At 41.7% G+C, this 25,238-nt stretch overlaps 1 protein-coding gene across 12 annotated transcripts in view; it reads right to left on the bottom strand.

Moving 5' to 3' along the window:
* Positions 1-25,238, bottom strand: part of LOC133557175 (calcium/calmodulin-dependent protein kinase type II subunit gamma-like) — a 167,374-nt gene that overhangs the window by 73,424 nt on the left and 68,712 nt on the right. For all 12 annotated transcript variants that reach the window (XM_061907429.1, XM_061907434.1, XM_061907428.1 and 9 more), the window contains exons 6-11: positions 22,690-22,762; positions 21,588-21,690; positions 9,076-9,159; positions 2,879-2,973; positions 690-812; positions 502-585 (exon numbers count right to left, since the gene is read on the bottom strand). In XM_061907429.1, the coding sequence (XP_061763413.1) occupies positions 502-585; positions 690-812; positions 2,879-2,973; positions 9,076-9,159; positions 21,588-21,690; positions 22,690-22,762 (562 nt within the window). The remainder of the gene's footprint in view (positions 1-501; positions 586-689; positions 813-2,878; positions 2,974-9,075; positions 9,160-21,587; positions 21,691-22,689; positions 22,763-25,238) is intronic.

Raw genomic sequence — 25,238 nt, 5'->3', positions numbered from 1 at the left:
CACACACCATAATAATACTCATATGTTGAAGCGGTGCGGCTTAATAGCTTACCAAAGTCGTACTAAAACATTTTGATCGATTTTCGAGCGCCGTGTGTAATGTTCTATATTTTCCTGGAACATATAAAATGTTGGTGTTGTTTACTTGAGTCATATCAACACATATCTCTTATGTGTAACTGCCATCTACCGGTCACACTTATCCTTACACTAAGTACCAAAAAAAATGGTTTTGAGGTCGGTAAGCACAACCAAAAGTATTCCCTGCATTTGACGCACCGTGTTTTAGGTGCACTGTCCAGTTTTTAGAAAATGAAAAGATTTTAAGTGCGCCTTAAAGTCTGAAAAATAAGGCAGTTTTTTATGGAGGAATAAGGTACACTGTACCAACTTTTCAATTTTTACGAACCCTGTTCATGAACCAATTCAGCTTGTAAATTGAGGTTCCACTGTACTAACTAGAATGGAAAATAACAATGACACCAAACAGCAGGTGAGTACCTTGAGTTTTCGGCGAGCGTTGAACTTGCGGAGACACTCGACAGTTTCCTGTCTGTGCATCATGGACGCCACTGTGGAGCGGTGCTGCAGGGGGAGGAGACAAGTTGACAGTCACGCACATGAAAAAGCACACCTGGGGAACAGGGATCCCGTCTCGGCTTCGGCAAAGAAACTCCGACTTGACTTACGCAGACCCATGGGTGCTTGAGGGCCTGCTCGGCAGTGATTCTCTTGGCCGGGTTGATGGTCAACATTTGGTTGATCAGGTTCTTCGCCTCAGGGGTGACCGTGTCCCACTCCGGGGAGGGAAACTAAAGCAGAAGAAGATACGGGTTGGCGAACACAAATAAACATTGAATACTTTGAATAATATACAAACCCTGTTTCCATATGAGTTGGGGAATGGTGTTAGATGTAAATATAAACAGAATACAATGATTTGCAAATCCTTTTCAAGCCATATTCAGTTGAATATGCTACAAAGACAACATATTTGATGTTCAAACTCATAAACTTTATTTATTTTTTGCAAATAATTAACTTAGAATTTCATGGCTGCAACACGTGCCAAAGTAGTTGGGAAAGGGCATGTTCACCACTGTGTTACATCACCTTTTCTTTTAACAACACTCAAACGTTTGGGAACTGAGGAAACTAATTGTTGAAGCTTTGAAAGTGGAATTCTTTCCCATTCTTGTTTTATGTAGAGCTTCAGTCCTTCAACAGTCCGCGGTCTCCGCTGTCCTATTTTACGCTTCGATGGGAGACAGGTCTGGACTGTAGGTTGGACAGAAAAGTACCCGCACCCTTTTTTACAAAGCCACGCTGTTGTAACACATGCTGAATGTGGCTTGGCATTGTGAATTGCTGAAATAAGCAGGGGCGTCCATGAAAAATACCGCGCTTGGATGGCACCAGGTGTGAACGAATAATGGGTTCCCACTTCTCTGTGAGTGCGTTGAGTATCTAACAATAGAAAAGCGCAATATAAATCTAATCCATTATTATTAATATTATTATAATATGTTGTTCCGAAAACCTGTATGTACCTTTCAGCATTAATGGTGCCTTCACAGATGTGTAAGTTACCCATGCCTTGGGCACTAATGCACCCCCATACCATCACACATGCTGGCTTTTACACTTTGTGTCCATAACAGTCTGGATGGTTCGCTTCCCTTTTGGTCTGGATGACACAATGTCGAATATTTCCCGCAAAAAATTTGAAATGTGGACTTGTCAGACCACAAAACACTTTTCCACTTTGCATCAATCCATCTTAGATGATCTCGGGGCCCAGAGAAGCCGGTGGCGTTTCTGGATGTTGTTGATAAATGGCTTTCGTTTTGCATAGTAGAGCTTTAACTTGCACTTACAGATGTAGCGACCAACTGTATTTAGTGACAGTGGTTTTATGAAGTGTTCCTGAGCCCATGTGGTGAAATCCTTTAGAGATTGATGTTGGTTTTTGATGCAGTCTTAGATATCGAAGGTCACGGTCATTCAATGTTGGTTTCCGGCCATGCCGCTTACGTGGAGTGATTTCTCCAGATTCTCTGAACCTTTTGATGATATTATGGAGCGTAGATGTTGAAATCCCTAAATTTCTTGCAATGTCACTTTGAGAAAGGTTGTTCTTAAACTGTTTGACTATTTGCTCACGCAGTTGTGGACAAAGGGGTGTACCTCGCCCCATCCTTTCTTGTGAAAGACTGGGAAGCTATTTTTATAGCCAATCATGGCACCCACCTGTTCCCAATTAGCCTGCACACCTGTGGGATGTTCCAAATAAGTGTTTGATGAGCATTCCTCAACTTTATCAGTATTTATTGCCACCTTTCCCAACTTCTTTGTCACGTGTTGCTGGCATCAAATTCTAAAGTTAATGATTATTTGAAAAATAAAAGTTTATGAGTTTGAACATGAAATATGTTGTCTTTGTAGCATATTCAACTGAATATGGCTTGAAAAGGATTTGCAAATCATTGTATTCTGTTTATATTTACATCTAACACCATTTCCCAACTCATATGGAAACGGGGTTCGTATATATGATTTCTCATTGCATGGCCAATTAGGGTGTGTAAATCTGTGTCCAGTGCATTTTTGGGGGGTTGGAGGACCCTCCTTAACCACACAAACCTCTGCAATGCACCATGGAGGCTGACTGGATCAATAGCAGTGGACCAACTTTCAATTGGACACTATTAAACATTCAAAAACTGCTTAGCAAAGCCCCGCACTGCACCCTTCTCTAACACACACACACACACACACACACACACACACACACACACACACACACACACACACACACACACACACACACACACACACACACACACACACACACACACACACACACACACACACTTACGTCGTAGGCCCCGGCTTTGATCTGCTGATAGAGTTTGTGCTGATCTTCATCCCAAAATGGAGGATATCCAACTAACAATATATAGAGAATAACACCTGACAGAAGAGATAGACGAGGTTAGAGCAGCAGTGGAGAGCCTTCAATACAAAAGACAGTAAAAAGGAGAGACAGTTGATCAATGAGGTGGCAGTCATTGAAACAGAGACAGTATAAATAATACAGCAGTGATTTAAACAAAAATCCTTACAACAATTAAAAGGTGCATGCCCTTGTAAATTATGAATGTCGAGGGGCTGGAATGGAGAAGAGATTTAAAAGAAACGTCCGCCCGGTTGTAGCTGAGATAGGCTCCAGTAACCCCCCGACACGCCGAAAGGGATAAGCGGTTGAAAAATGGATGGATGCTAGTTAAACAGGGATGTAACAGCATTTGTAAAAGCCACGGTGAAGCCTTTCTCAAATCCTCACAGTAACGCTGTGACGTGTGACTAGGGCTGGGCGATGTGGCCTTTTAGTAATATCTCCATATTTTTAGGCAAGGTGTACAAAATACTCAGGAGTGTCATGGATGCAAAGGATTCTGGGTATGTGTCGTGTTGCGTTTATGTTTTGTTACTGTGAGGATGTTCTCCCGAAATGTGTTTGTCATTATAGTTTGGTGTGGCGCATATTACGAAGAGTGTTAAAATGGTTTATATCACAAGCATTAGTGTACTCTGTATCACCCAGCATGCCTTGCAGTCGTGTGCATGAGTCTGCGGAGGCCACACACAACATGTTGCTGGACTGACAAGCAGATCGTACATGTTGTAGTAGGCGACAAAGCCAATAGCTTCATAGCACGCACTAATACTTATTAACTGGGTGGCTGCCGGCAGTCATTCTAGAGAATGTTTGCGTCTCCTATTGTCTTCTTCGCTTTGTGACACGGGTCCTACAACAAAATGGATACATGGATGATACAGCGGAGGATTGGGAGAATGTCATGTGGTCAGATGAAACCAAAATAGAACTTTTTGGTATAAACTCAACTGGTGGTGTTTGGAGGAAGAAGAATACTGAGTTGCATCCCAAGAACACCATTCCTACTGTGAAGCATGGGGGTGGAAACATCATGCTTTGGGGCTGTTTTTCTGCTAAGGGGACAGGACGACTGATCCGTGTTAAGGAAAGAATGAATGGGGCCATGTATCCTGAGATTTGGAGCCAAAACCTCCTTCCATCAGTGAGAGCTTTGAATGCTTGACCAAATACTTATTTTCCACCAATAAATTATTTAAAATTCCTACAATGTGAATTCCTAGATTTTTGTTTCCCATTCTGTCTGTCCCAGTTGAAGTGTACCTATGATGAAAATGACAGACCTCTGTCATCCTTTGAAGTGGGAGAACTTGCACAATCGCTGGCTGACTAAATACTTTTTGGCCCCACTGTATACACCCTCGGGGAGCAGAGAGGTAGCGGCATGTCTAACATTAGCTGTGGTGTGAGTGGTAATACGAGAGAAAGAAGGTGTGAATCTTGTTAAAAATGAAGGAAGAGTTAATTCCCAAGAAAAACAGCAGGGGGTCCATCGTGTGGCGGGGGTTTGGCTTCAAGTGGGAATATGTCCAACAGACAACCGTAATTTGTCAAGTGTGGAGCAAAAGCGTTGCTACAAAAAGTAGCATTACTGCTAATATGTAGCATCATTTGAAAAGTCACCCGTTAAGAGAATGAAGGGTGCGTACTCCGCATGTCAACATCTCAGTTCGGTGCCACACCAACAAAATGCCGAGGCAACCATTTCCACATCAACATCGTTTGAAAAAAATAGTCAACAACATACGGATATGATGTCCATAGGAACCTACCACATAGCCATTAGATTTCCTATTATGCAGCTCATTTTTATGTGACAGTTACTGAAATATCTTGTGTGACATCATGCACAAAAGTGCACTTTATTCCTTTTAAACTATTGTAGTGGCGTTCTGTACAAAAAGTGCACTTTAATTTAGTGTTGTTTTGATATGTCATCTTAGTGACATCATGCACAAAAGTGCACTCATAGCTTCTTTTAAAATGTCTCTGACAATCTTGCACTTTCTGTTTTGGAAATGACATGAATGTTTGTGCCACTGTGCCAATAACTGTTTCATAAATACACTTTTAGTTGTGATTTCCCTCTCTGCATGAAAGTTTAAAAGTAGCATATATGAATGCAGTATGAAGAAGAATGTTTGAATGTAGACACATAGAATCATCAGACTGCTGTCATTATATGCATCAAGTGTTCATTCAAGGCTAAGGATAAATATGGAGATATATATGGTGTATCGTGACATGGCCTAAAAATATGGAGATATTACAAAAAGGCCATATCGCCCAACCATAGTATGTCCTTCACTATGTGGTAGGTTCCTGCGGACGTTATCTCCTTCTGTTGTTGACTACTTTTTTCACACGGTGTTGATGTGGAAATAGTTGCTTCTGCATTTTGTTGGTGTGGAACCCAACACAAATGTTGACATGCGGAGTTTCAAGCACTCTTCATTCTCTAGCGGGTGACTTTTCAAATGACGCTACATTAGCAGTGCTGCTACATTTTGTAGGAACGCTTTTGCCGCATAATTGTTCAACATCTTCCCACTTGAAGCCAAACCACCGCCAGACGATTTTTCTTGGGAATTAATTTTTCCTTCATTTGTTACCAGATCCGCACCTTTTCTCTCTCGTACTACCATTCACGACGCACCGTTAGCATCACAGCTAATACTACCCATGTAGCTACCTCTCATTGCACGCGTGACGTGTGTAAGTAGGTGCACTTGTTTATGTCTGTGTGAGAAAGAGACAAAAAGAGTAGGAAACGCATGTAGTGTAATGCCCGCAGCTAAAAGCAACTGTGTGAGAACGTATACTCGAATATCACGACATAGTCATTTTCTGTATCGCACAGAGACAAACCCACAATATATCGAGTATATCGATATATCGCCCAGCCCTACGTGTGACGGTATCAAATGAAACTTGGCGACTGTAGTTTTTTTCTGGCGCTTTTGCATTGGCCAGCCTGAAAATTGGCCACTCTGGACTGACAAGGTGTGGGGGCTTGGGACCTTTTAGAAGAAGAAGCATGTGCAAGAAGTGTGTTCGCAGTAGAGGATTTTTTTTTTTTTATAAAACATTTCCTGAAAATGTCATGGAAATCTGTCCATCGCTTCTTGAGTTATGTTGCTAATAAACCAACCCCGGCAAAATCATAAACTCATTATCGGAGGTCCTGGGTCGTCCACAGCGCGGGGGGTGGGGGTGCTGACACTGCACACGGCGGGGAATAGGAGTAACATGAAGAAGCTACTTGATGAAGCACCACTCGGAAAGACCTTTGAAGTTGGGCTGTGAATCTTTGGGTGTCCCGCGATTCAATTCAATATCGATTCTTGGGGTCACGGTTCGATTCAAAATCAATTCTTGGGGTCACGATTCAATTCAATATCGATTTTTTTTTTCCATTCAACACGATTTTTCGATTCAAAAACGATTTTTTTTGCCGATTGAAAAGGATTGTGTATTCATTCAATACATAGATTTCAGCAGGATCTACCCCAGTCTGCTGACATGCTGGCAGAGTAGTAGATTTATGTAAAAAGCTTTTATAATTGTAAAGGACAATGTTTTTTAACTGATTGCAATAATGTAAATTTCTTGTGACTATTAAAGGAACCAAAAATATGCCTTATTTTATCTTTGTGAAAACATTGGACACAGTGTGTTGTCCAGCTTATGAGATGCCATGCAAGTGTAAGCCACTGTGACACTATTGTTCTTTTTGATTATTATCATAAATGTCTAATGATAATGTCAATGAGGGATTTTTAATCACTGCTATGCTGAAATGATAACTAATATTGATACTGTTGTTGATAATATTCACTACTTTTGGTTTGTTCTGTGTGGTGTTTGTGTCTCCTCTCAATTGTTCTGTTTATTGCAGTTCTGAGTGTTGCTGGCTCACGTTTGGTTTTGGAATTGGATTGCATTGAGAATCGCGATTCAAATTCGAATCGATTTTTCCTCACACCCTTAGTTTGAAGCCAGCGAGACTAAACATCAATTTGAGGAGTAGTCACATTATAAAAAGTTAAATTCTCTGTTAACATTTTCGAGAAATAGCATTTTTCGAACTGATATGAAAAAAAAAAGTCCACTGTAGAGGACACTGCTTCTCAAAAAGTTTAAGTTTAAAGACATTAAACTGAACAGTTTTACACTGGATGTTTACATTGTTGCTTTGAAGACAACTCTCCCGTCCAAAGGCAATACCTAGTAACTCACTTCTAGCTGATTTTGAGAAAACAAAGGAAAACCAATCTATCTTGATGCTGTCTTACAAAGTCATCAAACGTATAGATGTTTTCTTCAGCTTTCATTTTCAAGGCGATTGAGCCATGGACTGAATCTGCTCTCATGAACGTGTGCCCTTTCTCCAGATATTTGATCACAATCTCGGGTGGGCCCCATTCTGCGTTTGCACATTGGGCAAGAGAGCGTCCACTTTTTATTGTGACCTCCACAGTTATCTGCCCAAAAGAGTATGCAATGGGAAGAATCAAGAACAATACATTTAATGAAGGTGCTTGCAACGTCCCGGGCCAAGCTTCCAAATATCCCCTGGTGCCATAATATCACATAATCAGGTTGACCGTCGGCCCCCATTCCTGCAAATGTCTCATTAAAGGGGAACATTATCAGCAGACCTATGTAAGCGTCAATATATACCTTGATGGTGCAGACAAAAGACCAGCTATTTTTTTAACCGATTTCCGAACTCTAAATGGGTGAATTTTGGCGAATTAAACACCTTTCTGTTGATCACGCTGGAGGCGATGACGTCAGAATGTGACGTCGCCGAGGTAACACCCACCATTTTCATTTTCAACACATTACAAACACCGGGTCTCAGCTCTGTTATTTTCCGTTTTTTGGACTATTTTTCGGAACCTTGGAGACTTCATGCCTGGTGGGTGTGTTGTCGGAGGGTGTAACAACACTAACAGGGAGGGATTCAAGTTGCACCACCGGCCCCAAGATGCCAAAGTGTCTGCCGCCAGACCCCCATTGAATGTGCCAGAGTGTCTCCACATTTGACCGGCGGTGCTAAAGCAGCTATTCGGCCTATGAATAGCGTCAATAGCTTCAGTTTCTTCTTCAATACTTTCATACTCCAACCATCTGTTTCAATACATGCGTAATCTGTTGAATCGCTTAAGTCGCTGAAATCCGAGTTTGAATCCGAGCTAATGTCGCTATATCTTGCTGTGGTATTCCCATTGTTTGTTTACATTGGCAGCACTGTGTGACGTCACAGGGAAATGGACAGTGTCTTCGCAGAGAGACGGAAATAAGGCACTTTAAAGCTTTATTTAGGGATATTCCGAGACCGGTAAAATTTGGAAAAAAACTTCAAAAAATACAACAAGCCACTGGGAACTGATTTTTATTGTTTTTAACCCTTTTGAAATTGTGATAATGTTCCCCTTTAAAGACAATAAGGCGACTGACAAAGAAGCTCTGATTGGCCCCTTGAGATACTAGGTTTTTCTGTTGTATCTGCGCGGTTATGTGGTAGTTGCTAGGTCCTGCCATGCGTGTAACAGCTTACTTTCGGAAAAATTACAATATCGCATACACTAATGTGAAGCTATCAGCTAGGAACTCCAAAATTATTATCAGCTCAGTTTTGACCAAACTTGAGTTACTGGGTTTTGCCTTGGGACGGGAGAACTGTGCTTTTAGTTTTAACACTGGCTTGAAACAGTGGACGTTCTTGCACAATTATTTGCACTTAGACATGCATGTTTATAGTCGGTTGGTACGGTCTGCAAGTACTAGTACAGTCTGCAAGTACTAGTACAGTATCGCGGTACTAAGGAATTGCAACTTTTTCTCCTTAGATTTAACCTCATTCCACTTTCTTTATTGTTCTTTTTTCATTTAGAAATAGCATTTCCAGAATGTGTGGCGGGCAATTAGCCGCACTTTGGACAGCCGTGGGTTAGCACCTTGTGGTGAACACATCGCAGCCCACCACATCTGTGAGGTGCATCAAAGTTTGAGGAAGAGTGTTATTTGGTAGGCAGAACAATACAAAAAGACGTCCAACAATGTACACAAACATGCGGCAAAGTCTTCAAAGGTAAAGCAGGACTCACCACAAGCCCATATGTCCACAGGCTTGCCGTAGGGGTCCTTCCGGAGGACTTCCGGGGAGAGATAGCCAGGTGTTCCCGCAAAGCCTGCCCGAGAGAGGAAGCCAGAGGACACAATTAAGGGACGGACTTTATGACTCATCGGGACTATTTGACTGTAGTTATGTGTCCGGGGGAGGGTGGCCTCCTGGAATCTAACGCAAGGCCAGATTACGCCGCAGCGAGTCACGCGCAAATGCCCATGAATCATCTGTCCTGTGCTTAAGAGCCAACTGCTGGCACCGCTCGGCACTGAGCCAAGACGCCGTCACCTAAGCCTGAACTGAAACGTGTGCCAGGTGCTTTATTGGCCGTGCGAACAAGGCCACCTTTCTGCTATCCTGGTGACAAATATCTTCTTGTATACGTTTACAACTTAACTTAAGAGTGTGTTTTGTAAAAAGGTAAATCCCTAGGATAAGAACCCCCAGTTAAATAGAGTACAGACCAACACTTTGGACACACCTTCTCCTCATTCTATGTCTTTTCTTTATTTTGATGTGTTAGATCATGGACGTCAAACTCTGGCCCGCCGTGTATTTTCATTTGGCCCTTAAGTCAATATCAAATTAACATTAGAGCTGGCCCCCCGGTATTATAACACCGCTAATACTCATACTTGCCAACCCTCCCAATTTTCCCAGAAGACTCCCGAATTTCAGTGCCCCTCTTGAAAATCTCCCGGAGGCAACCATTCTCCCGAATTTCTACCGATTTCCACCCGGACAACAATATTGAGGACCCTGTGGTCACGTCCTCTTTTCCTCCCTACAAACAGCGTGCCAGCCCAGTCACATAATGAATGCATGCATACTTGGTCAACAGCCATACTGCAGGTGGCCGTGTAAACAACTTTAACACTGTTACAAATATGCGCCATACTGTGAGCCCACACCAAACAAGAATGACAAACATGCTTCAAAACTCACCATATTTGACACACACATCAGGACCTGCGAAAATTGCCATCTAATAAAAAAAACCTAGCCCCAAAAATCAAAATTGCGCTCTAGCGCCCCCCAAGAAAAAAAAAAACAGACTGCTTGTAACGTCTGTTAAGAATGTCGTAGAGACATGAAACAAAAACCTATGTAGGACTGACTTAGACCTACATTTCCCAATATAAACATCTATAGCAAAAATCAACAGAAATTTTGCAAAAACCCATTCAAAGCAACATTTTCGCAAAAAATGCAATTTTTGCCTCTTTGAGCTGGAATTTGATCCTCTTAAAATGCTTCAAAACTCACCAAACTTGGCACACACATCATGACTGGCAAAAATTGTGATCTAATGAAAAAAACAAACCGCAAAACTCAAAAATGCACTGTAGCGCAATTTTTGAATAAAACACAGAAAAAACTGCTCCTACGAAGAGAAAACAGACAAAACTGCTTGTAACTTCTGGTAGGAATTTCGGAGAGACATGAAACAAAAACCTCTATGTAGGTCCCACTTAGACCTACATTTTAATAATTGACATCCTTCAGGAAAAATCAACAGGAAGTTAAAAATTACCCCTTCAAAATAAAAGATTTGTAAACACCTGTCACCTTTTTTCAAATGTTATCTCCTCTGAGCGCGTTTGTCGTTTCGGCTTCAAACTCGCACAGGAGAGAGTTTGAACCCTTCTGATTAAACGTTATCGAAAGAGTTTTCATTACTGTTGCCGTTTTGATTTTACGTGCCTTCAAAGAACCCCTACGCAAATTTTCCTAAAAAATGTCATTTTTGCCTCTTTGAGCTGTAATTTGACCCCCTTAAAATGCTTCAAAGTGCAAGTTAAAGCTCTACTATGCAAAGCAAAAGCCATTTATCAACAACATCCAGAAACACCGATCTTTAATTTGACCCCCTTAACATTCTTCAAAACTCACCAAATTTTACACACACACATCAGGACTGGCAAAAATTGCCATCTAATAAAAAACCAAACCCCAAAAATCTAAATTGCGCTTTAGCGCCCCCTAGGAAAAAACCCAGACAAAACTGCATGTAACTTCTGTTAGGAATGTTGTAGAGACATTAAACAAAAACCTCTATGTTGGTCTGACTTAGACCAGGGCTTGAGTCGCGGCGGCAGCAGCCAAAGGCGGACCCGACCAACGCTGCTTGCAGCTTTAATTCTTGTTTGGTGTGGGTTCACAGTGTGGCGCATATCTGTAACAGTGTTAAAGTTGTTTATACGGTAACCCTCAGTGTGACCTGTACGGCTGTTGACCAAGTATGCCTTGCATTCACTTGTGTGTGTGCAAAAGCCATAGATATTATGTGATTGTGCCTTTAAGGTTTATTGGCGCTCTGTACTTCTCCCTACGTCCGTGCACCACTCCATACAGCGGCGTTTTAACAAGTTATACATTTTACTTTTTGAAACAGACACCAAAAATTTCCGATATTACATTTTAAAGCATTTATCGGCCGATAATATCTGCAGTCCGATGATATCAGACATCTGTAGTTTTATATTCTAGTTTCTTCAAAATAGCCACCCTTTGCTCTGATTATTGCTTTGCACACTCTTGGCCTTCTCTCAATGAGCTTCAAACACACCCGTGAAGTGGAAACTATTTCAGGTGACTACCTCTTGAAGCTCATGGAGAGAATGCCAAGAGTGTGCAAAGCAGTAATCACAGCAAAGGGTGGCTATTTTGAAAAAAACTACAGTACTATATAAAATACATAAAGTAATCACTACTGCCTAGTTTCTCATTATAATTTTATTCTACTGTTATATTTTTATTCCCATTGTTGCTTTTTATTTTTATTCTTATTGTAATATTTTTTAATTTTCTTTCCATTTATAGCCCCATTATTTACTTTTTACTTTTTAAATTGATCTCAACTCTGTACACTGCTGCTGGAATCAATAAAGAACTATCTATTTATCTACAAAACATGTTTTCAGTTATTTGAGTTTTTTTTGTCAAGTACATAACGCCTCATGAGTTTATTCATAGTTTTGATGCCTTCAGTTGCAGTCTACAATGTAAATAGTCACGAAAACAGAGAAAACACATTCAATGAGAAGGTGTGTCCAAACTTTTGTCCTACACTGTAAATGTACACTAGAAAATAGTAATAAATCATTGGACAGAATTTCTAGGCGCAGTCAAGGCGTTGAGGGGTTCCGGTTTGGTAACCGCAGGATTAGGTCTCTGCTTTTTGCAGATGATGTGGTCCTGATGGCTTCATCTGACCGGGGTCTTCAGCTCTCGCTGGATCGGTTCGCAGCCGAGTGTGAAGCGACCGGAATGAGAATCAGCACCTCCAAGTCCGAGTCCATGGTTCTCGCCCGGAAAAGGGTGGAGTGCCATCTCCGGGTTGGGGAGGAGACCCTGCCCCAAGTGGAGGAGTTCAAGTACCTAGGAGTCTTGTTCACGAGTGGGGGAAGAGTGGATGGTGAGATCGACAGGCGGATCGGTGCGGCGTCTTCAGTAATGCGGACGTTGTACCGATCCGTTGTGGTGAAGAAGGAGCTGAGCTGGAAGGCAAAGATCTCAATTTACCGGTCAATCTACGTTCCCATCCTCACCTATGGTCATGAGCTTTGGGTCATGACCGAAAGGATAAGATCACGGGTACAAGCGGCCCAAATGAGTTTCCAGGTCTCTCCCTTAGAGATAGGGTGAGAAGCTCTGCCATCCGGGAGGAACTCAAAGTAAAGCCGCTGCTCCTTCACATCGAGAGGAGCCAGATGAGGTGGTTCGGGCATCTGGTCAGGATGCCACCCGAACGCCTCCCTAGGGAGGTGTTTAGGGCACGTCCAACCGGTAGGAGGCCACGGGGAAGACCCAGGACACGTTGGGAAGACTATGTCTCCCGGCTGGCCTGGGAACGCCTCGGGATCCCCCGGGAAGAGCTAGACGAAGTGGCTGGGGAGAGGGAAGTCTGGGTTTCCCTGCTTAGGCTGTTGCCCCCGCGACCCGACCTCGGATAAGCGGAAGATGATGGCATTGGACAAACTGTCAAAAAACAATGTCCTTCAAAAAGGTCCATTTCAATTTTTGGTCATTTTGAAGAAAGCAAGTTTCCTGCCACTTTACTTCTTGTGCTGCCTTGCTCACCAGTACCAGAGAAGTACGAGTACAGACACGCCAGAGTCGCCGTTGAGTTTCAATTACCGTATTTTTCAGATTATAAGTCGCTCCGGCCAAAAATGCATAATAAAGAAGGAAAAAAACATATATAAGTCGCACTGGAGTATAAGTCGCATTTTTGGGGGAAATTTATTTGATAAAAGCCAACAGCAAGAATAGACATTTGAAAGACAATTTAAAATAAATAAAGAATAGTGAAGAACAGGCTGAATAAGTAGCATATAGCAGTTAGCATCCCATGACCCACAATGCACTTCTGCCATGACCCTCCCCCGCCAAATTCTTATTGGCTGACGTGTGTGTGACCATTGCTGACATTTTCTTCGTCTCTTCCGCGAATGAGATAAATAACATTATTTGATATTTTACGGTAGTGTTAATTTCACACATAAGTCGCTCCCGAGTATAAGTCGCACCCCCGAACAAACTATTAAAAAAACTGCGACTTAAAGTCCGAAAAATACGGTACACCAAAACAAAAACAAAAAATTAATATATTTAAATGATAAAAGTAACATAAGTTGCCATATTTACATTTTTCACTGTTGGGCATTGTGGTGCCGGGTTGATTCCCTCGAGGATGCGTCGAACGATAACACAGCAAAGGTAAGGTTTAAATATTTATTGGAATAACAAAAGGAGCTATGAAACAATAAAACACTGAAGCTACGCAAAAGGCGAACAAAAGATGCTAGCGTGTGAGCTAGGGAGCACAAACAGACTAACACTTGGCATGAAAGCACAACATGTAAAACGAATAGAATTAGCATGAGAGCTAAGAAATAGCAGGTGGCTTAGCATATGAGCTAGCGAGAAAATACATAGAGTCGTAATCGTTGCATGAAAGCAAGCTAGAGTCCCAGGCAGAAGAATGAAAAGAGGAAGGCTTATAAAGGGAAGGTGATTAACAGAACAGGTGTGCAGGAACCGGGAGTAACAGCTGAAACTAATAAGTAACCATGGTGATGGACTAAACGGGAAATAAACCCATCAAACGGAGAATGACAACAAAGATGGAAAAATAAACAATAATATGTGAAGATCCGAGTCATGGATCGCAACATTCTCCACACCTAATTTTTACGCAAATTAATTACAACAAATAATCCTTTTTTCCTACAAAATGTTCTGATAGCTAATCATTAAGGCTGGGTAAAATAATTGATTGGATCTACCGTATTTTTCGGAGTATAAGTCGCTCCGGAGTATACGTCACACTGGCCGAAAATGCATAATAAAGAAGGAAAAAAACAACATATATAAGTCGCACTGGAGTATAAGTCACATTTTTGGGGAAAATGTATTTGATAAAACCGAACACCAAGAAGAGACATTTGAAAGACAATTTAAAATAAATAAAGAATAGTGAAGAACAGGCTGAATAAGTGTACTGTGGGGCCAAAAAGTATTTAGTCAGCCAGCGATTGTGCAAGTTCTCCCACTTCAAATGATGACAGAGGTCTGTCATTTTCATCATAGGTACACTTCAACTGTGACAGACAGAATGTCAGAAAAAAAAAAATCCAGAAATTCACATTGTAAGAATTTTTAAGAATTTATTTGTAAATGATGGTGGAAAATAAGTATTTGGTCAAGCATTCAAAGCTCTCACTGATGGAAGGAGGTTTTGGCTGAAAATCTCAGGATACATGGCCCCATTCATTCTTTCCTTAACACGGATCAATCGTCCTGTCCCCTTAGCAGAAAAACAGCCCCAAAGCATGATGTTTCCACCCCCATGCTTCACAGTAGTTATGGTGTTCTTGGGATGCAACTCAGTATTCTTCTTCCTCCAAACACGTATAGTTGAGTTTATAGCAAAAAGTTCTATTTTGGTTTCATCTGACCACATGACATTCTCCCAATCCTCTGCTCTATCATCCATGTATCCATTTTGGTACAAACTCAACTGGTGGTGTTTGGAGGAAGAAGAATACTGAGTTGCATCCCAAGAACACCATACCTACTGTGAAGCATGGGGGTGGAAACATCATGCTTTGGGGCTGTTTTTCTGCTAAGGGGACAGGACGATTGATCCGTGTTAAGGAAAGAATGAATGGGGCCATGTATCCTGAGATTTGGAGCCAAAACCTCCTTCCATCAGTCAGAGCTTTGAATGCTTGACCAAATACTTATTTTCCACCATCATTTACAAATAAATTCTTTAAAATTCCTGGATTTTTTTTCCCATTCTGTCTGTCACAGTTGAAGTGTACCTATGATGAAAATGACAGACCTCTGTCATCATTTGAAGTGGGAGAACTTGCACAATCGCTGGCTGACTAAATACTTTTTGGCCCCACTGTAAGTCGCTCTGGAGTATAAGTTGCACCCCCGGCCAAACAATGAAAAAAAATGCAACTTATAGTCCAAAAAATACAGTCACCAAAACAAAAACAAAAAAATTCATGAATTGATATATTTAAATGATAAAAGAAACACGATATTTTGCCATATTTACATTTTTCCCCACACCTAATTTCAATGCAAATGAATTACAAAAAATAATACTTTTTTCCAACAAAATATTCTGATAACTAATCATTTAGGCTGGGTAAAATAATTGATTTGATCTATATAGGGCAGGGGTCACCAACACCAGGTCGCCCGTAAGGACCAGATGAGTCGCCCGCTGGCCTGTTCTAAAAATAGCTCAAATAGCAGCACTTACCAGTGAGCTGCCTCTATTTTATACATTTTATTTATTTACTAGCAAGCTGGTCAACATTTTTAATTCTAAGAGAGACAAAACTCAAATAGAATTTGAAAATCCAAGAAAATATTTTAAAGACTTGGTCTTCGCTTGTTGAAATAAATTCATTTATTTTTTTACTTTGCTTCTTATAACTTTCAGAAAGACAATTTTAGAGAAAAAATACTACCTTAAAAATGATGTTAGGATTTTTAAACACATATACCTTTTTACCTTTTAAATTCCTTCCTCTTCTTTCCTGACAATTTAAATCAATGTTCAAGTATTTTTTATTTTTGTAAAGAATAATAAATACATTTTAATTGATTCTTCATTTTAGCTTCTGTTTTTTTGCCGAAGAATATTTGTGAAATATTTCTTCAAACTTATGATTCCCCAAAAATTTTTGGGCAAATCTAGAAAATCTGTAGAATAAAATGTCAATCTTATTTTAAATTCTTTTGAATATCTTTTAAAATTTTTGTTCTGGAAAATCTAGAAGAAATAATGATTTGTCTTTGTTAGAAATATAGCTTGGTCCAATTTGTTATATATTCTAACAAAGTGCTGATTGGATTTTGACCTATTTAAAATATGTCATCTAAAACATTTTCAAAAAGATTCGAATTAGCTAGTTTTTCCATTCATTTCTTTTGGTTGAATGTAGAATTTGAAGATAAACTATGCTTCAAAATTGTATTTATATTTTTTTCATGTTTTCTCCTCTTTTAAACCGTTCAATTAAGTGTTTTTTTGATCATTTATTCTCAACAAAAAACCTTCCGTAAAAGGGGAAAAAATGTACGACAAAATGACAGACAGAAATACCCATTTTTTTATATATATATATATATATATATAGATTTATTTATTAAAGGTAAATTGAGCAAATTGGCTATTTCTAGCAATTTATTGAAGTGTGTATCAAACTGGTAGCCCTTGGCATGAATCAGTAGCCAAGAAGTAGTTCTTGGTTTGAACCAGGTTGGTGACCCCTGATATAGGGCAACATCAACATACAAGACATAACACCACTAGTCGCACTAGCATAGTGGAACAAGCCGTCCGGGACAAAATGAAAGGAAAATGCGAGACATATCAGCAATATCAGCTTACTCCAGCAGAGCATGAAAATACAGTAAGAAAAGCCATCGCAACTATCATTGGCAAAGATTTATGCCCGCAATGGCCGGCTGTAAGCGGCCCCAGGTGCCCCAGGTGCCCCAGGTGCCCCAGGTGAACCACACTACCAACGTAAACATCTGACTGCAACGCTTATTCTTGTACGAGAGTCCTGCAAGATCACAGCCAATCATTTTGTTTACTTCGCCTGAAAAACAAAGCCCCATTTGCCGGCCTTAACGACAAAATCACTGCACATTACTTCCTGTCTGAGTGGGCTAACAAAATAAGAGCCCCCAGAACAGGGGTCGGGAACCTTTTTGGCTGAGAGAGACAAAAAGCCAAATATTTTAAAATGTATTTCCATAAGAGCCATATCATATTTTTTTTTACACTGAACACAACTAAACGCGTGCATTTTTAAGTAAGACCAACATTTCTAGAGTATAATAGGTCTCTTATTCTTTGTAATAACATTGTTATTCTCGAGCTAACTGTGCAGGGGGCGTGGCCTGCTGGCCTGCAGCGAACTGGGGTGTGCCAGGACCGGCCTCCAAATCAGCCAACCTGGGCCTTGTTATCTAATCACCTGTCGCTCTGTTATAAGCAGCAGCCAGGAGGAGAGACGGGGTTGGGGCTGGAGCCAGAGCGCGAGCGAGAATGAAAGAGAAAAATACAATTGCTAGAAAGCAACTGAGAGACTTATTGGAAAATAAAACAATATTGTAACCCTGAAACAGGCTCTCATGTCGGTTTTGGTGGTCTGAAGAACCCCAAGCCCCACACTAACCAATAATAAATAACTTTTTACCATTAACGCAACTTCTTGAACAGTTGCGGTAGGAAACGGATGGATGGATTAAAAATGCATGAGAATGTTTTATATTTTGAACATTATTTTTAACACTGTAATTACAAGTGGAATTAATCATTATTTATCGTTTTAAGCAGTGTCAGCTCAGATTTATCTGAGAGCCAGATGCAGTCATCAAAAGAGCCACATCTGGCTCTAGAGCCATAGGTTCCCTACCCCTGTTCTAGAGCCATAGGTTCCCTACCCCTGTTCTAGACCCATAGGTTCCTTACCCCTGCTCTAGAGCCATAGGTTCCCTACCCCTGCTCTAGAGCCATAGGTTCCCTACCCCTGCACTAGAGCCATAGGTTCCCTACCCCTGTTCTAGAGCCATAGGTTCCCTACCCCTGTTCTAGAGCCATAGGTTCCCTACCCCTGCTCTAGAGCCATAGGTTCCCTACCCCTGTTCTAGACCCATAGGTTCCTTACCCCTGCTCTAGAGCCATAGGTTCCCTACCCCTGCTCTAGAGCCATAGGTTCCCTACCCCTGCACTAGAGCCAAAGGTTCCCTACCCCTGTCCTAGAGCCATAGGTTCCCTACCCCTGCTCTAGAGCCATAGGTTCCCTACCCCTGCACTAGAGCCATAGGTTCCCTACCCCTGTCCTAGAGCCATAGGTTCCCTACCCCTGTCCTAGAGCCATAGGTTCCCTACCCCTGTTCTAGAGCCATAGGTTCCCTACCCCTGTTCTAGAGCCATAGGTTCCCTACCCCTGTCCTAGAGCCATAGGTTCCCTACCCCTGTTCTAGAGCCATAGGTTCCCTACCCCTGTTCTAGAGCCATAGGTTCCCTACCCCTGTTCTAGAGCCATAGGTTCCCTACCCCTGTTCTAGAGCCATAGGTTCCCTACCCCTGTCCTAGAGCCATAGGTTCCCTACCCCTGTCCTAGAGCCATAGGTTCCCTACCCCTGTTCTAGAGCCATAGGTTCCCTACCCCTGTTCTAGAGCCATAGGTTCCCTACCCCTGCTCTAGAGCCATAGGTTCCCTACCCCTGTTCTAGAGCCATAGGTTCCCTACCCCTGTTCTAGAGCCATAGGTTCCCTACCCCTGTTCTAGAGCCATAGGTTCCCTACCCCTGTTCTAGAGCCATAGGTTCCCTACCCCTGTTCTAGAGCCATAGGTTCCCTACCCCTGTTCTAGAGCCATAGGTTCCCTACCCCTGTTCTAGAGCCATAGGTTCCCTACCCCTGTTCTAGAGCCATAGGTTCCCTACCCCTGTTCTAGAGCCATAGGTTCCCTACCCCTGTTCTAGAGCCATAGGTTCCCTACCCCTGTTCTAGAGCCATAGGTTCCCTACCCCTGTTCTAGAGCCATAGGTTCCCTACCCCTGTTCTAGAGCCATAGGTTCCCTAGCCCTGCCCCACAAGAACAGGATGCATATTTCCTGCAGTTTTGCCCTTGAAGAAACAACACCTTAGAGCAGTGCTTCTCAACCTTCTTTCAGTGATGTACCCCCTGTGAACATGTTTGTAATCCAAGTACCCCCTAATCAGAACAAAGCATTTTTGGTTGAAAAAAAAGAGATAAAGAAGTAAAATACAGCACTATGTCATCAGTTTATGATTTATTAAATCGTTAAACAGTGCAAAATATTGCTCATTTGTAGTGGTCTTTCTTCAACTATTGGGGAAAAAAGATAAAAATAACTAAAAACTTGTTGAAAAATAAACAAGTGATTCAATTATAAGTGAAGTGAATTATATTTATATAGCGCTTTTTCTCTAGTGACTCACAGCACTTTACATAGTGAAAGCCAATATCTAATTTTTACATTTAAAGCAGTGTGGGTGGCACTGGGAGCAGGTGGGTCAAGTGCCTTGCCTAAGGACACAACGGCAGTGACTAGGATGGCAGAAGCGGGTATCGAACCTGCAACCCTCAAGTTGCTGGCACGGCCACTCTACCAACCGAGCTATACCGCCCCAAATAAAGATTTCTACAGATAGAGGTCATCATCAACTTAAAGTGCCCTCTTTATTTATGGAACATGTCCACAAACAATCTAGCTGTCATTACTGAATATTGCATTGTTGCATTTTTTGTTTTTCACACTTTATGAACTTACATTCATATTTTGTTCAAGTATTATTCAATAAATATATTTATAAAGGATTTTTGAATTGTTGCTATTTTTAGAATGTTTAAAAATCTGAGTTACCCCTTGGCATACCTCCAAGTACCCCCATTTGAGAACCACTGCCTTAATGCACTTTGCAGTGAGAGAATGTTGCAATAAAAGTAGACACTTCCTTTGAAAATTGCACTTTTGAGACTTGAGAAAGTATCCATTTTTTTATTTATTTTTGTATTTATTTTGTAACAGATTTGAGACATTTTCAATATGTAGGTGTTGATTTAATTCAAGGGTGTCCAAACTACGACCCGCTGGCCATCTGCGGCCCGCCAGCGTCTTAAATTTGTCCCGAAGACATTGTTAGTTTGATAAGGAATCAATTCATTTTAAAAGTCTATTTGTATGAAGCTACTTTGTCCTCATTTCCTGGACAACATGAGTAATTCAGGCTTATGACCACTTGGTGTGCTTTGAATGAAACTTGGCACAGTATTTACTTACATTACACAATGCAAACAACCTTCCCTAGTCATTCCGCAAAAAAAAAAAAATCTAAAACTTTGTGTCCATAACAGTCTGGATGGTTCACTTCCCCTTTGGTCCGGATGACACGATGTTGAATATTTCCAATAACAATTTGAAATGTGGACTCGTCAGACCACAGAACACTTGTCCACTTTGCATCAGTCCATCTTAGATGATCTCAGGCCCAGAGAAGCCAGCGGTGTTTCTGGATGTTGTTGATAAATGGCTTTCGCTTTGCATAGTAGAGTTTTAACTTGCACTTACAGATGTAGCGACAAACTGTATTTAGTGACAGTGGTTTTCTGAAGTGTTCCTGAGTCCATGTGGTGATATCCTTTAGAGATTGATGTCGGTTTTTGATACAGTGCCGTCTGAGGGATGGAAGGTCACGGTCATTCAATGTTGGTTTCCGGCCATGCCGCTTACGTGGAGTGATTTCTCCAGATTCTCTGAACCTTTTGATGATATTATGGAGCGTAGATGTTGAAATCCCTCAATTTCTTGCAATGTCACTTTGAGAAAGGTTGTTCTTAAACTGTTTGACTATTTGCTCACGCAGTTGTGGACAAAGGGGTGTACCTCGCCCCATCCTTTCTTGTGAAAGACTGGGAAGCTGTTTTTATAGCCAATCATGGCACCCACCTGTTCCCAATTAGCCTGCACACCTGTGGGATGTTCCAAATAAGTGTTTGATGAGCATTCCTCAACTTTATCAGTATTTATTGCCACCTTTCCCAACTTCTTTGTCACGTGTTGCTGGCATCAAATTCTAAAGTTAATGATTATTTGAAAAATAAAAGTTTATGAGTTTGAACATGAAATATGTTGTCTTTGTAGCATATTCAACTGAATATGGCTTGAAAAGGATTTGCAAATCATTGTATTCTGTTTATATTTACATCTAACACCATTTCCCAACTCATATGGAAACAGGGTTTGTACTTCAATTTCAGTTTTTGCAGTGCAGACATGTTCTGTTTTGTCTTTTTTTGGTTTGTTTTGATCACGCAGACAGAATAACTGATGAGTTGATTGGCAAAGAAAAAAAAAGCGAGAGAAAAAAAAACAAACAAAAAATGAAACTGACGTCTGTGTTTTGTGTTTTCTTACCAAACCAAGCCTGCTGGTCTCCTTGCACTTCAATAGCGAGGCCAAAGTCTGCCAGCTTCACTGCAGCTCCCTTCATCTTGCTGGCCAACAACAGGTTCTCAGGCTGCAGAACACACACATTGACACACGGTGAAGCAGAATGCAGGACAGGGGACTGTGTGACAGACACAATGACAGCCTCTCCTCACTGAAGCTGTCTCTCAAAAATATTGATATTTAAATGGCTGTGTGTGTGTGTGTGTGGGGGGGGGTTAAGGTGTGCAAACGCAGCAATGGTGGGAGTAGAGGGGGCGGGCATGATGAAGAACTAGCGGAAAAGGGATGGGTGGGTTGAGAATCTCCATAGCACCTTATATGGACGTGAGCCCGTAGCCATAGAAACCACCGGGGAGTTATTTAGGCGGCGCTGCTAAATGGAAAGTGTACTTAGCGAGAGGCTGCGTTCTAAATGGCCGTTGTTTGGGCAGGAGGACATAAAGGGGGCCGCGGTAAAAGCCCACTCAGGATAAAAGGCCGACAAATCAGACGGGCGGCGCTCAGGGATAATAGCGTGAGTGCAGCATCCACTTTTTATTTTTTGTACATTTTCAACAGTATTTCCAAGTCTATCAAGAACATGCGCTCGCCACCCCCGTTGGGCACATGCGGCAGGGGAAGGCAAGGAGGAGCCTTTTGAGCCCATCGACATTGTGACGACATAAGCCCCTCCCCCTCCTCGGTGCTCCACGGGTAGCGTGATGTCACAGAGGTTGTCCTGGCAACACCTGGGGCTCATCTACATCCTCTCTCAAGAGCATCTCCTTCCTGCCCTGTCCTTGTCGTCTCCTTGCCATAGGTCTCACACACACACACACACACACACACACACACACACACACACACACACACACACACACACACACATTTGAGAACAAACATGGAGGATGCAAGAGGAAAGAAGAAGCTGGATGAAGGGTGGAGGGGGGAGTAGAAGAAGAAGAGCCATAGAAAGCGAGCGGTGGAGCAACCGGGAGCCATCTGTGTGTTGCCATGGCCACGAGCAGAGGTGTGTGTGCGTGCGTGTGAGAGAGTGCGGTTGTCACGGAAACGGGCAGCCACTCACCTTGAGGTCTCTGTGCACAATATCATGCTGGTGGATATGATTGACACTCTCCAAGATCTGACTAATGCAATGACTGTGGGGAGAGAGAGGGAAGACACACAGAAAAAAGAGGCAAAGATAGTGGTGTCAGATGCTATCATTTGTTACAGAGCCTGCGTACAAGAGCCGCGTCACGTCGGATATTAATAGGAAGGAAGGGAAAATGCATTTTCACGGCCGCTCTGCGCGCACAACGCCGAGCATTATGGGCCGCTGATGTGCATGAAATCATGGACAAACAGGAGGGAAGGGTGCACTGGGCGCATCTGAGACGCGTAACGAGCCTTTAGCAAACGGACATTGGAAGACGCAGTTGAGGCCATCGATACCAAAGCAACCTGCAAAAAAAACAGTGTTCAAAAACAAGGAAAATTCAAGCTGCAAGCAGCGATGGACGGGGAGCGAGTATATGTGGAAGTGGCTGAGGAGAGGGAAGTCTGGCCTTCCCGCATATAAGTTAGAACAACACACTACTTTTTATTATATCGTACTTTTTTACCTTCCATAACGTGTCTACTGACAGATATACAGTGGGGCCAAAAAGTATTTAGTCAGCCAGCGATTGTGCAAGTTCTCCCACTTCAAATGATGACAGAGGTCTGTCATTTTCATCATAGGTACACTTCAACTGTGACAGACAGAATGGGGAAAAAAAATCACATTGTAGGAATTTTTAAGAATTTATTCGTAAATTATGGTGGAAAATAAGTATTTGGTCAAGCATTCAAAGCTCTCACTGATGGAAGGAGGTTTTGGCTCCAAATCTCAGGATACATGGCCCCATTCATTCTTTCCTTAACACGGATCAATCGTCCTGTCCCCTTAGCAGAAAAACAGCCCCAAAGCATGATGTTTCCACCCCCATGCTTCACAGTAGGTATGGTGTTCTTGGGATGCAACTCAGTATTCTTCTTCCTCCAAACACCACCAGTTGAGTTTATACCAAAAAGTTCTATTTTGGTTTCATCTGACCACATGACATTCTCCCAATCCTCTGCTCTATCATCCATGTATCCTTTTTGGTATAAACTCAGCTGGTGGTGTTTGGAGGAAGAAGAATACTGAGTTGCATCCCAAGAACACCATACCTACTGTGAAGCATGGGGGTGGAAACATCATGCTTTGGGGCTGTTTTTCTGCTAAGGGGACAAGGACGATTGATCCGTGTTAAGGAAAGAATGAATGGGGCCAAGTATCCTGAGATTTGGAGCCAAAACCTCCTTCCATCAGTGAGAGCTTTGAATGCTTGACCAAATACTTATTTTCCACCATCATTTACAAATAAATTCTTTAAAATTCCTAAAAAAAAAATTTCCCATTCTGTCTGTCACAGTTGAAGTGTACCTATGATGAAAATGACAGACCTCTGTCATCATTTGAAGTGGGAGAACTTGCACAATCAGTGGCTGACTAAATACTTTTTTGCCCCACTGTAAATTAGAACTATACACTACTTAGTATCATAAATGTTGTAGTTTTTACCTTCCATAACGTGTCTACTGACAGATATAAGTTAGAATGAAAATACATGGGTACGGCTAGTAGCTACTATTAGCAAACAGATAGACCTACCAACTCGGCGCATAAAAAGTGCAGATGGCCTCAAAACGCCACAACAGTCAGGCACCACATGTAAGTACCCAAAATAAAGACTCGACATACAAAGGAATTCAATCGGAGCAGAAAAATAAGAGGAAACGGGATCAAAACCCGGTGCTAACCGCCCAATGAAAATACATGGGTATGGCTAGTAGCTACTATTAGCAAACAGACTTACCAACTCGGCGTAATATCTTAACATCGACACTCTCTCGTCGGAACTCGGCCTTGATGGTCAGCACCTATAAGTTTACAATTAGTTGTAAAATGTTGGACGGTTGTTTTTACGATATGCAGGCAAACGACAACTTTAAAACATACCGGCTTAGCTACGGCACCTGGCAGCCATCTTGGTATAGGCAATCACAGCCCCTCCCTCACGAATGTTGGTGCGTGCGCACCAGCAGCAGACGGTACGGAAAAAACGGAAAAAAAAACGTCTCTTTCACTGTGTTTGCGCACGGCGGCCATCTTTGAAATGGTTTTCAGCGCAGTGTCACGCCAAATTTCTTCCCCCTACACCCCCCCCCATTTACTTCCGGGGTCATGATTAATATAGACGTTTCGTTAACGCTATATTATAAAAATATAACGCTATACTAAAATAATACAGACGTTTTGTTAACGCTATATTATAAAATATATAAAAATATAACGCTATACTAAAATAATACAGACGTTTTGTTAACGCTATATTATAAAATATATAAAAATATAACGCTATACTAAAATAATACAGACGTTTTGTTAACGCTATATTGTAAAAAAAAATTAAATAAATTAAATAAACAATTTACAAACAAGCTATGGGATGACTTAAGAGGAAACGTGAGGAAACGTGACCCCGGAAGTAAATGCGTCTTCCCATAACTTGTGTTTGTACATTTTTTTATTTTATTTTATTTTTTATA

This window comes from Nerophis ophidion, linkage group LG08 (assembly GCF_033978795.1).
Source record: "Nerophis ophidion isolate RoL-2023_Sa linkage group LG08, RoL_Noph_v1.0, whole genome shotgun sequence".
In the NCBI taxonomy this organism is placed as follows: Eukaryota; Metazoa; Chordata; class Actinopteri; order Syngnathiformes; family Syngnathidae; genus Nerophis; species Nerophis ophidion.
This window is presented reverse-complemented; position numbering and strand designations above follow the sequence as displayed.